General features: G+C 37.8%; 1 protein-coding gene across 19 annotated transcripts in view; it reads left to right on the forward strand.

Annotated features, from left to right (window-relative positions):
* Positions 1–12,755, forward strand: part of SOX6 (SRY-box transcription factor 6) — a 370,313-nt gene that overhangs the window by 272,280 nt on the left and 85,278 nt on the right. For 11 of the 19 annotated variants that reach the window (XM_068194094.1, XM_068194092.1, XM_068194095.1 and 8 more), the window contains 2 exons: positions 3,470–3,568; positions 6,489–6,568. In XM_068194094.1, coding sequence (XP_068050195.1) covers positions 3,470–3,568; positions 6,489–6,568 — 179 coding nt within the window. The remainder of the gene's footprint in view (positions 1–3,469; positions 3,569–6,488; positions 6,569–12,755) is intronic. The other 8 variants (XM_068194104.1, XM_068194096.1, XM_068194102.1 and 5 more) reach the window with 1 other exon arrangement.

Consider the following 12,755-nt stretch of genomic DNA (forward strand, 5'->3'; position numbering starts at 1 on the left):
AATTCTACTGTATGTGTGGCAAAGGTATCTGGCCAGGTCAGTAGCTTCTGTCAGAGACATATTATGATTAAAAAAATGCTGTAACTACACTTGGTATTGATTAATTCCTATTTTTGGCACTCTCGGCACAGTAGTTAAGGAATTAATGAAACTGGAGATTAAGCTATACTCTTTCATAGAGAGGGTTCTTCAAAGTCATTTCTGAGGAATATTTATGAACTTGACTGCTACTACCTGTACTCTTTTACTTTTGTGAGAAATGAAACTTTCACCTGCAGAACTGTCAGGTTAGACTTGCTCGTTCCTCTGAGGGAAGACAGGATTAACCCGTCAGATGCTTTCCATTTTCTTTTAGGTTACAGGTTTAGCTTCTGTTATATTTTACTGCGTTTTGACATTGGCAAGACTGAGTTTTGACCCTGCCAGTTTTACTTGACATTCAGAAAATACACTGAGAGGCATTTCAATGATAGCAGCAGTGGGGACTAAGTAAGTTTGAAACTGACTGTTATTTAGGGAATGTTGAATATTGTGTGCACAGTCACTTAATCTGCTTTGCCTACAAAACAGGCTAGATATAAGCTGGCTCCAAAGTGGAAGCAGTGCATCAGTGTTAGTGTGACAGGACAGCCAGGATGAGAAGTCCTGCCTTGGTGTACAAGCAGGGGTATGATTACGTGTCCATGTCCATGCAGAAATATCTTCCTGGGCTAAATTGGGAACCAATTTCATGGTTGTTTAGTTCAATGCCAAGGTAGCACTTACCAAAAAACTGCTGCAGATTTGCACACCAATGCTAGGCCTTGGAGGAATAAAATGATATTCTTTAGCAAAATAGAGTATTTTATACACTCAACTGAAGGTCCTGTAGAAGAGAGGAGCATTTATTATTAGGTTCTGAGGCCCTTCCAGTACAAGTCTTGCTGCTCATGAACTTCTGAGATCAGCAAATCATTAGGAGCAGGAAACTTAAGGACTTGATGATATACAGCTATGATAAAGTCTGACAGGAGAAACTTTCCTTCTGCCTGGAAGAATCTATAACACTGAGATGGCTGTAGCCCTCCCCCCACAGTATTTTGGAGCTCTAGGAGGTGAAAAAGGCCAAAGTTAGCAAGTGCTGATGACAAGTAATAATTGCATTAGAAAAAAAATCCCCAAAGTCCCATGCTTCCTTATGTATCTCAAAGTCATGTAATATAATTTTCCGGCATGGTAAGTACTAATTGAGAAATCAGAGCTGCATAGACCACCTAATTAATTTTTTATACATATTTCAGTATTTATACTGTATACCGGATTAATTAAAACTTTAGGGCGCTGTGCATCTCAAATGACTGTTGTGACTATTGACCTGCAGGCGTTTGACGAGCCTCGTAGAGTACCTGGCTGTGGGGGTTGCCACTTATTCCAGGGGGAAGCTGAGAGTGGCAGCTGTTAGGAAGCTAATACTTGCCCAGAGATGCTACACAGTTAATAGAATTATTTTGCATTTCGAGGAGAGCAAAGCAACTGCGCTGGCTTTCTGACTGTGACCACTACACTTACTGCTTGGAACTGGTGGGCAGCATGGGTACCATTATACCTCCTCTCCCACTGCAATTTTCCCTTCATTTAGTTAAACACATGCATCCAGAAAAACTTAGTGGGCTGAGAATCCTTGACCATGATTATTTTGTCCCCATTAGTGCCCTGAGTCAAGAGGACAAGGCAGTGAGTAGGAGGAGAAAGATAAGGATAAAGGAAGGGCAGTTCCCTCCACCATCTTTCAGTGGCTAAAGCATTACTTCAGTCAAGTTTTGTGGCTGAGAGGGTACAGGGAAGCAGGATGATGATGGAGTAAAGATATAAAGCAATGCTAGGTAGGAGCCAGACCATAAGTTGAGCAGATCTCAAACAGAGCTATGGTTTGCTCTAAGCAGAGAGTGGAGGGCTAATGACCATGCCAGCTGCATAATGGCAATCCATAAGACTTCAAAATGTATGATCAATTTTGCTTAAAAATGTCCTGCAAATATTTTGCATTGTACCGTTTCTTTGCCAGATCTGGATAGTATCTCTCAAAAAGATTATTGAAAATAAAGACATTGAGTAGAGTAAAACTCAGTTTAGACAGGTTTGTTGAATGATATGCTGCAGTGTATTTTCAAAGCTTTTTTTTTCATATTTCGTACAAGAATGGCATAAAGCACATGATTAGAGTGGCTAAGAAACAGCCCCTGTCTACCTACCTAGAGCATTTAGCTTTATGAACAAAAATAATTTACAAAAGATTTTGCTACACTACAATGCAACCTGAAAATGGAAACTGATTTCCTAGGCTGGTGGCAGAATCAGAGTCAACATTTTGTCCTGATTTCTGCTTCTAGTTGCACTGGGGCAAATCAGAGAAAGTAATATTATTAGGGAAAGCATGACAAACAAAACTGTCCGGCTTATTGTCATCAGGCTGGACTTCAGAACATTCCAATAGTGTGAAATATTTGTCATCAAACTAATTAAACTCCTTGATTACTGTAGCTAATCCACATAACTCACACAATCTTAGATGTGATGGATTTCTCGGATATCTGACATTGCAATTTCCATTTGGAGTAGGTCTTTCAGAAGTTTTTCCTAATGCTCTAAGGTGGTTTAGATTTTCTATATCTAAGTATTCTTTTTCTAGGTAAGTAACTAGGCTGCTCTTCCTCCTGGCAGGTGAAAATAGGAGGCACACACCAAATCCACTGTGTATTGGGTTGCCCGTGTGTGTTTTCATGGCTTCATGAATCCTTTTTCTAATGGAAATTCCCCAGGACTGAGTTAAAGGCTGTCATGTGTCCCCGTTGGGTTTTACTTGGTTGGAACAAGGACTTTGTAACCTTGGGATTTGTTGTAGCAATCATATGTGCCTCAGTCCTAAATAGTGATGTAAAAGCTGGGAATGATGGCAGGCAGCTGGATGTTGTCAGGTAGGACTTTGCAGTGAAATTTCATAATTTTGCAAACATTACTTGCAGACAAAAAATTGTAGGGGAAACTGTTTTTGCTGCATGAGAATGGCAATAAGGCAGAGCTGCAGCAAACCCTACACAGGACAAAGGCACAACTGAAGCAGTGCCATGGGACAGGGGAGATGCTCCACAGTATTCCCTTAGTCAGCTACCTCTGTTTACATCTTCCTTAACTCTAATGGCTCTGGACAAGCAAAATTCATGCCCTGTGTGGGAAAACCATGGGAGTGTCCATCTCCCTGCAGTATCCTGACAACACCTGAGGTACACTTTGCTCCATCTGTCCATAATGTCTGGAAGGATAGAGCCCTGGAACTGCTGACTTCTTGCAGCTCTTCCAACTCCATTTCCTCTCATTCTGTGAGTGTGAAGAGACAGACTTTATAATCCCAAAATGGTGGGAACATCATCAAGCCAAAAGCTTTGTAATTCAGATGAGGAGAGCCAGCTTATGTCTTACAATTGTGTTTTAGGAAATACTGATAATAAGGCAGCACCTTCCCCCTACTCTGGGTCTCACAAAAGCCAGACATCCTTCTTTCCTCGCAGCTCACAAAGCCTTGGTCTAGAAGGTAAGTCTATACATCCTATAAATAAAGTCTGCTAAGCTTCATCTCTTCATCCAAGACAAAAAGAAACATTTACATTATTTCTGTGTAGAATAACACAACACAATTGCTCATTGCTTTTATTCATTTGGAAATGTTGCTCAACCTGACAAACGAAACAGAAGTCTGGCATAATTTTCCATGGCTTGTAAACACCAATTTATATATAAACAACAGCAGCCAAATGTAAATAGACAATCATCACAGCAAGGAGATTGAAAAGATCAGTTTGCAAAACATGACAGATTTTCTTCTTCCAGCATTCTTTTTACTCCTGGTTATCAAAGGCCAGCACACACCAGCACTTAAGGCAGACATGTTTGAACATGTCCTCCTGCCTTTTGTACAAATTTAAAGAATGGATCTGCACGCAAGCATTCCAAACTGAGAAACAAATTTTGAAAAAAATTGCTACAGTACTTTGACTGATTTCACGCCAAGACAGCTATGGAGGAGTTTCTTGATCCATTCTTGCACTGAGAAAATGAGAGGGGGAAATATGTACCTCTGTAATTAAAAATTAAATCCAGAGCACTCCTTGCATGCTCAGTTTGCTCAAGGGAGAAAGAAGTACCTTTGCCCTGCTTTTACTCCTCAGTGTCAACAAAGTACTCCAGAGGTGAAGGAGTATTAATTCTTCTTCTCAGCACAAAGATGCTGCTGACATACCAGGATTTAGCCATAATTTAACACATTAAAATGAGGGTGAAACGGACAGTATTGGGTTTTAATAACAGATAAATGGTATAACTCTGTGAATATTCTTCTTCCTGCAACAAAAGACAGCACTGTAGCCAGCAGGTGAGCAAGACAACATTACAGGGTGTGGTGAAGATACTATTAAATTAACTGTGAAGCCAAAAACTCTGTGTGCATGTGCGCATGTGGGTATAAAATATCTGGCTATTTCAAACCATAGGAGCATGACAGCTGTGAAAAAGGAGTGCCGCAGGGAATTCTTTTAGAGTTTGATTTTTTTAAAATATGTTTGACATGGAAAATGTTTTAGTACAAATAAAGCAACTGGTATTGAACTTAAAAAGTGTATGCAGAGGGAGAGGGAGAAAGAAGAGATTGCTGTGTGGAACAGGGATGAATAATTCATGATATTTAAAGAAAGAATGCCTCCGAAATGTTCTGCAAGGCAGTCCATGCTGATAAGTCAGATGGTTATTTTCCCCCCCATTTAAAGCATCATTAATTCAACATCTTTGTGATTAAAAAAAAAACAACCTTGTAAGATATTTCTGAAAGAAACATTATTTAACTTAGATTAGGATCTTATTTATTCAGATAATTTCATATAAATATCAAAGAGATGAGTGGAATTATTTAACCATAAAGAGACAGCTCAAGTACTTTAAGAAAATAATCTAGAAGGCTTTTTTTTTGGTTTTGTTTTTTAAAGAAAAAAAACCCAACATCATTGCACACTAAAATCAGCCTCATGGAATGGGGAAAATAAGAGGAGATATTTTGAACATTACTCCATAGGACACCGGTACAATATAGTGTGAGTGAATGCATTGTAGCAGAGCTCCATATGCAATCAGAATCCAATTGTTACTGGACTGTGTACAAGCACATACTGTGCTCAATGGCCTGATGAGGTATTATGGATATGATGCAAAGAGACCTTGTGGATTAGACATGTACAATTTATTAAAAAAGTGAAACAGCCAAACATTTTAACTGAACTGGATACAATCGAACTTCCTGTGGTAAAAAGAGAGTTCTGAGGAGTCTGGTGACTGCAAAGATTTTAGCTATTGTTATTTATTTGAGGGGGTTGACAAAAAATATCAAGTTCTTGGACTGTCCTAACTATATTATACTGGATTTCTGTATTTTCCTTTATTGCTACATTCTGCTTTCAGCATGGAAGATTTTGTGCAAAATAGACTGATTATTGTAAAAAAATCTAAAAAAACGCACAGTCTGTTAAAATGTAGATTGCAGATAGTATATAACACTGATTTTAAATAAGTAGCTGGAGCCAAAGTGATATTCCATTAAATCACAACTTCTTATCCATCCCTGTGTTCATTTTTATATTACAGATTACACTGCTAAGCTATTTCAGCCTTCTTTTGCTCCCTACATTGACTAAGAGTCCAAATGGCACTGTGTGCTGCTCATCTATGGGAATACCCATAGATATGCTATAAGACACGATGTTGCAATACTTAATTTGGAAATTTTAGTACCTGAATCCTCATGTAACTGAGCACCTGTCTAATCTATTGACTTCAGTAGGCCCCCAGATCTAAGAGAAAATTAAAATTCTATTTCAAGCTATATTAAAAGGTGATTTAATTTTGTTCTTCTCTATGACTACCTTAAGGGAGTTGTCCCAAGACAGAGAATCCCAAAGCAAGACAAGAAACCTCAACCTGTGTTGAGCCAACTGTGTACATGTCCCAGGAGCCACTTGACACTGAAAAGAAATCAAACAGGGCTGATATTTCTTGGGTTATAACAGATTTTTTTATTTTTTTAAGGAACATTTGGTGAAATTTTTTTTTTTTTTTTTTTTTGCCATGGGAGCCACTGAGGTTTCCTGGGGTATCTTGTCTGTGTGTCTGTGGTTGTAAGACCCATTTTGAGCCCAGGCTTCCACGCGTGATTTGAACATTAGCTTTTGAAAATGAAAATCGCGAGTATCATATTTATGTTTTGCCAGTTTGCCTACCAGCTATCTGCTAACAAGAAAAAGTTCCAAGGGAGCGTGGCAAGTCCGTGCCCAGCTAAGCCTTTTGTTTTTGCAGATGTTTAGGCTTAGAGAAGTGCTGTGGAGCACAGGCAATCCTAGGGCCTTGTTTGCACTTGTCTGCTGCTATTCTCTGCTCATTGTCTGAACCTGCACGCATTGTTCTCCCGACAGGTGATAACTACCCTGTGCAGTTCATTCCATCAACAATGGCAGCTGCTGCTGCTTCTGGACTCAGCCCTTTACAGCTCCAGGTATGTGCCAGAACAAAAAAATGTGGGATGGAAGCCAACATTTTAGGGGAAAACTGCTAACCAGCTGTATGCTAAATAATAGCCTGAATGTTAAATAATTTTTGAGCATAGCCCAGAAGGATTAACACCTTATGTACTTACAGTACAGCAACGTGCAGCCAACCTTGATACTGTGAGTGAAAGACATTGTTCTGTGTGTTTTATATTGGCAGTTAATAGTATATTTTAATTTAAATGAACAGTTGATGGGACATAAGTTCAAAGATCTTTCTGTACTTTATTTTCATGTGCTCACTCCTCTGTAGCTGCAATGCACTACCTATAATTGGAGCAGTCAGTGTATCCAAACAAATGTGTATTATTGGGTTTTTCTTTTTTCCTTTTTTTTAACTGTGTGGTGCTGACAATACAATAAATTGCAAACTCTTTTAGCTTCTGTATTTAGGTAATCTCAACCTTTCTGTGCATTAAGCTCGTCAGATGCTAGGCATGGTTAGAGACTTAGTTTGGCCATTTATTTATTTTTGGCACATCTAGAATGAAATGTTATGAAAGAAAGATTTATGTGCCATATTATTAGCTAGCTGCTTGTGGCAAGAAGTTTTTAATTTCAGAAGAAAAGACACAACAATGTCATAAATAATGAAGAAACAGTCAAAAGCTCTCAGAGTTAAAATGTGTGGAAAGAAAGTGACAGTGAACATGAGAGGAAAGGCCATTAAAGATGCATGTAACTATTTACAAGTAAACCTTTGAAACCCCTATTTGAGTTAGGTTACAGTCGGGTTCAGAAGCAAAGTAGGAATAAATTGTGCCTAGAGTAGCAAAGTATTGCCATGTTAATATCTAAATATCTACTTTGCCTACCTTTCTGTGATTATCTAATTTTTTTCCAGAGGGGTCAAAGCACATTAAAATCCTTTCCTCTTTACCCTATGATGATATTCTTGCCAATTTTTTGCTTAGGATAAGTGAAAATGTGACCAGAACTTGTTCATTGACCCCTGTTCATTGATGATCCAGAGCTGATAAGAAAGACTCCTTGAGCTTAGGTCTGACCTAACCTCAAATCAACATTTGAAAAGAGAACAACTTGTCTCTGCAGGCAAAGATCTCTGAAAATAGTTTCGGGTCATAATAACGTGATGTTAAGACGATACCTTGGACAGGATTGAAACCAAAGGGAAGTTTCTCAAAAAGAAAAATAGCAGATATCTTTTGAAAGTCAGTATTTGACTACTTGAATTTGAAGCAAAAGTCTCATTAGCTTTATTTGGGAAAATACTGCAGAAATCAGCTTTGTGAATAGAGAGACTATTTTTGCTGCCTTTGAAATGCACTAAAACAAATAGTGAGCCTACACAAGACTGCAAGGCAGGAAAGGATGAAAACTGTTCAACTGTCAAAGAAATGGGATCTAAACCACAGACATTCCTACTTCTTTTCTTTACATGAGCCATTTGTAACTTGACCCACATATTTGCACATCAGACTTGATCTGAACCTACAGCAATAATGTGTTTTCATTAATTTGCAGAAATTATAGACTTGAGTTGTTAAACATAACGAGAACAATTAGAGAGAAAACAACCACCAAAAATGCATGCTAGTCAATTCAGGAACATTCAGGCTTGGGGGTCTGAATTTCCATTTAGACATATTTGCTGTAAAAGACTTTTTTTGTTTGTGTGTTTCTCCCCCTTTCTATTTTGTTTGAATTTCATCTCTATGGGATTTCAAAACCTTTAATGTTTCATGGTTATAAGAGCTTAAATAACAGAACACTTAACCTTAGGCTGATACCTGCTCATCAGATTGTTAAAGTGCCTGAACTAAATTTTATTTACTCCTACTAATAATTTTATCTTTGTGTCAATTCTCTGTGTTTCCTAAATGAGCACTTATTTGGGTGTGTTTGTTGGAGAGAATTTGTTGTTATACCTGATGCGTCATGAAGACTGTTAGGGGTATGGCATTTCAGCTCATTTTTCCACCCTTGCTTCCCTTCCCCCTTCTTTTTCTTTTCTGCTTCTTTTCTTCCATGCACCCCACCCACTTATTTATTTATGTGAATGCCGTGACCATGGTATCTGAATATTTCCCAAGTGCTTAAATATACTGATCACAAAACTAATCTCTGTTCCTTTCAGCCAGTGGGAGAAATAGCTAATTTATTTGCAGGTTTGGTTTTGTTTCTACATGTGAGTGTGTGTGTAATATTCATGTTTGGAGAACCTGGGGAAGGAAAGCTATGTCAAGTAAAAGAGTTTTGCAGTAGCTCTAACATTTCAACTTTACCAGGGCATTATTATTAATTCCAAAATTATTTTCTATAATCTGTATCCAGCTAAGGAAATTCTGCCAGCTTCAATCTTGTAATCTCCCCTTTTTTTTCTACTTATGTTTTCTTTTATTTGGATGATCATGCTCTAGGTAGGAGGTAGCAGCAAATTTTTGTTCTATTGTGTGTTAGGGCCACTTCTATGCAAGCTCTGAATCTCATAGAACAGAGAACTAGGTACGAGGTACATTATGTAACAATAGCAATTATTTAACAGAGGATGTTTCTACAGAGGGCAATTGCTAATTAATGACTTGTCTGTCTTATATATTTATCTATAAAAATATACTTTCTCCGAATTCTATATTTGTGTTCACCAGTGGATTATGTATCTATATGAGTACAAAAAACTTTACTGAAATCATGTACAGCAGTTTCCCAAGTAACTAGTTTGACTTTCATGGGTAATGGATTAAAAAAAAAATAAAAATTCTCCTTCAGCAACCAACCAGTTTGACCCATCTTCTCTTTAGATTTTTGATCACATTGATCAGCTCATGGCAAATACCATTAATATTCACTTGTGGCTTTCAGTATCCTGAAGTGAAATAGTGACTACCACACTTCTATGCCAGTCTAGGTTCCTGAATTGGTGGCTTGCTCTTATTTGAATTGATACCAGATAGTTTCTTTTGATCTGTATACTGATCTCATGAAGGTGTCATTTACGATGTTGTTGACAAAAAGACATAAAACTCTGTGTTCCATACTTCCCATTGACATCTCAGCCCCATCTCACCAGTTTCCTCAATAAATCAGCCAAAAATTTAAATAATATGCATGACAGGACCAAGCCTTGTTAGTACTCTTGGCATGAGAGGGGATCTGGATGGTGAGGGAACAGTTCTCCTAGGTATAGTCTGATCAGAAAAAAACAAGCTATTTCTGTTCACCCCTCCAGCCTCAGTGAATAGTTTGCAGATTTATTACCAAGCACACCTGTGGCATGTGAAGCAGTTCTGATACCCGTGTGTAACAAAAACTTCTTGCTTTAATTAATCAGTATGAACTGTAAAACCAACTGATAGTTTTCTTTTTGCTCCTCTTCACGTACACCTTCTCTAGAGTTTTCCCCCTTTCCCATTTCCCTGGATTTTTCCCAAGCTCTCAAATGGCTGCACTGATATTAACTGATCCTAGAGATGTGTGGCCAGCAATCTTGCTAAATGAGTGGACTTGGTCACTAAATGGGTTTTTCCAGCTCTCATGCTGCTGGTAGCAGGAATCTAGTTACTGCGAGTGGCAGATGTGGCACCTGTATGTCCTTACTTTCAAACAAGGAATGTTACTATATGCCATTTAGTGTTTATAAATCCCCCCTGCCTTCATTCTTACATATTTCTACAAAGCTGTCTAGGAGATAAATAAGGAAGTGTCTCAACTCTCTCAACCACGACTGATAAACTGTTGATAGGAATGGAAGCATTACAATGATGCTAGCTGGAGTTATTCCTAAACAAAGTGAGCTGTAGGGAAAAAAAGCAAAATAAAAAAGCTTTAGTTCATAACTCTTTCCCCAAACTACTTGTGTAATTTGTCCTTCAGAATTTATCTCTTATAGCACTAATGAACCTTGGCGAATCTTAGCTATAGTTGCAGCTGTGTTCTTGGAACCTGGAGTTTTTATAATGCAGTTAAAAAAAAAAAAGGCGAAAAAACCCCAAAAAACTAAACTAAACACATATTTGCATATTTCTTTTCTGCCCTCCCATTTTATCCCACTCCTCCATACTCTCTTCTAGTTGCAGACAAAGTAAATTGCCTTTTATATAGTGCTGTGTGCAGATCCAGTGTACTGCTGAAGCATTGCATAGCCTGCCTCAGGGGCACAATATTAGTAGAGGGAAGGCCAAAGAATGCTATTTTTAGTTGAACAGTTCAGCAGATGGAGGCATGAATACTCATATATCTGAAGGTTGAGGAGTTTGAACCATTAATTTTGATAATGTATTTAACCCTGGGAACAATCAGAAACTGTAACTCCAAGGTTACAATGCTTTTGACCTTTAGAGGACAGAGGGCATTTGGTACAGTAAACAATATATTACATTTCTACTTATTCCAATTCTCTCACACGTATAAATTTCAGGGCATAGTTGACATTTGCTTTCCTCAGCTATTTTAGTGCTGGTCCTCAAAGTAAGTCAAGAAGAATGCAGGAAAGAGGCCAATGTAATGCGACAGTCATGTAAATATGGCCTTTAAATAGCCAAGTTGTTAAACGTGTCCCTTTATGAAGAGATATTATTCTCAGGAACCAGAATCTGGGTGACTTAGTATTTCAATGAAGAAGTTGTTTTAGTGGACGGCTGCTCTTATGGAGTCTCCTCTGTTTGTTGAATCCTTAACACAATTTTTCAGCAGGGCTAATGTGATCTGATAGTGAGAGCTCACACTGGAGGTGATTTGGTCCCACTCTGGTACCACATCATGCAAAGTGATGTACCTGCCTTATGTCTTACTAAATGATGCATGCTCCTCTTCAACAAATATAGCAGTTAAATATCACGCAGCTTAAGTATTTCTAATTAAAATATCTCCATGTGTCAGCATATTGGTAATGTATTATTTTAATCCATTTATTTTGTTTATGAAACAGTGACATATGTTTAGATTGTGAAATATATGAGCCTTAAAAATCACTTTATTGAAGAAAATTAATTTCTACAATGCTGTCTCAGTAATGTGTTCACTCACCCAGTCAGTCACTGGCAGGGCTGCCAGTCTTAATGTTGGTTAGACACAGTTTAACAGTTTTATCTGACATAACACTCTTGGATGTGGGCAGTAATAATTTTTTCAAATGCAAAAAAACCATGGGCTTTTCCATTTTCTTTCTTTCTTTATTCTTTTTTTCCCCCTTTTTTTTAACAAAGCGAAGAATGGGGATTGGGTAAATATGAGAGAGATTTGGTGAGACCAATAAAAATTAAAAACAGCTAGTTACCTTTTCGAAGTTAGACACTGCAATTTGTTTGTCAGCAGGTAGATGTTTGGGTCAGCACTGTGAGTGAGTGACTGTCAGCGGGAATTCCTACAAGACAAGTAATTTCCCTCAATGTATTACTGACAGATTGCTCACTTCTTCAAATCACTAGAGAAAACAAACTTAATATTGTTACAGGCAGAGTTTCTGTCTTCATTAGCCTTATAGAATGATTTTATCTAGCATTCAAAGACTACTGAGCTCTAGGTGGACATATTTTAACAGAATGTTCCTTATTATGATACAGTGAATAGTGGTCTAAATTAAGGGGATGGTGTGTGCAAATTTCAGCATATGGAAGTAGTAAATTACATATTTTGGTCCTTCTCAAATGTAGAAATTTAGTTTGTAGCAGAGAAAGGAGAGAGGTCGAAAGAAGATTTTATTAAGGCTCTGAGAGACCAAGCATGCCCTTTAATGGAAATAAAATTAAAAATATGCCAACCTTGCAATACTCAGGAAAATTTAATTAAAATCAATGAAATAGTTATACTTGTGCCTTTGCCTACTTGAATGTTTGTCTCTGTGTGTAATATCTGTATTATCAAGTTGAATTATATCAGTGGCAGTATCAATGAAAATGATGTCATGGAGTCAATATTTTACCATATGACCTCCTTTCTTTGCAGAATTTCTTAGTACTCTATCTTCTCCTACTCCTTCTCATCTTCAGCCCTGAATTATCTGGCAAAGTGATTTTCATCAGGAAAGGACAAGCCATCAAAATTGAGACTTTTTGCAGTAAAATATCACTTATGATGAATTTTTTCCCCAGGAGGATTTTCCTAGCTCCCCCAGTAACATCACAGGGAAAAGGAGTCTCCCTCTTGCCTTCTAGTTGGCAAAAATGGACAGACAAA

The sequence above is a fragment of the Anomalospiza imberbis genome, chromosome 6, assembly GCF_031753505.1.
Source record: "Anomalospiza imberbis isolate Cuckoo-Finch-1a 21T00152 chromosome 6, ASM3175350v1, whole genome shotgun sequence".
NCBI classification, from domain to species: Eukaryota; Metazoa; Chordata; class Aves; order Passeriformes; family Viduidae; genus Anomalospiza; species Anomalospiza imberbis.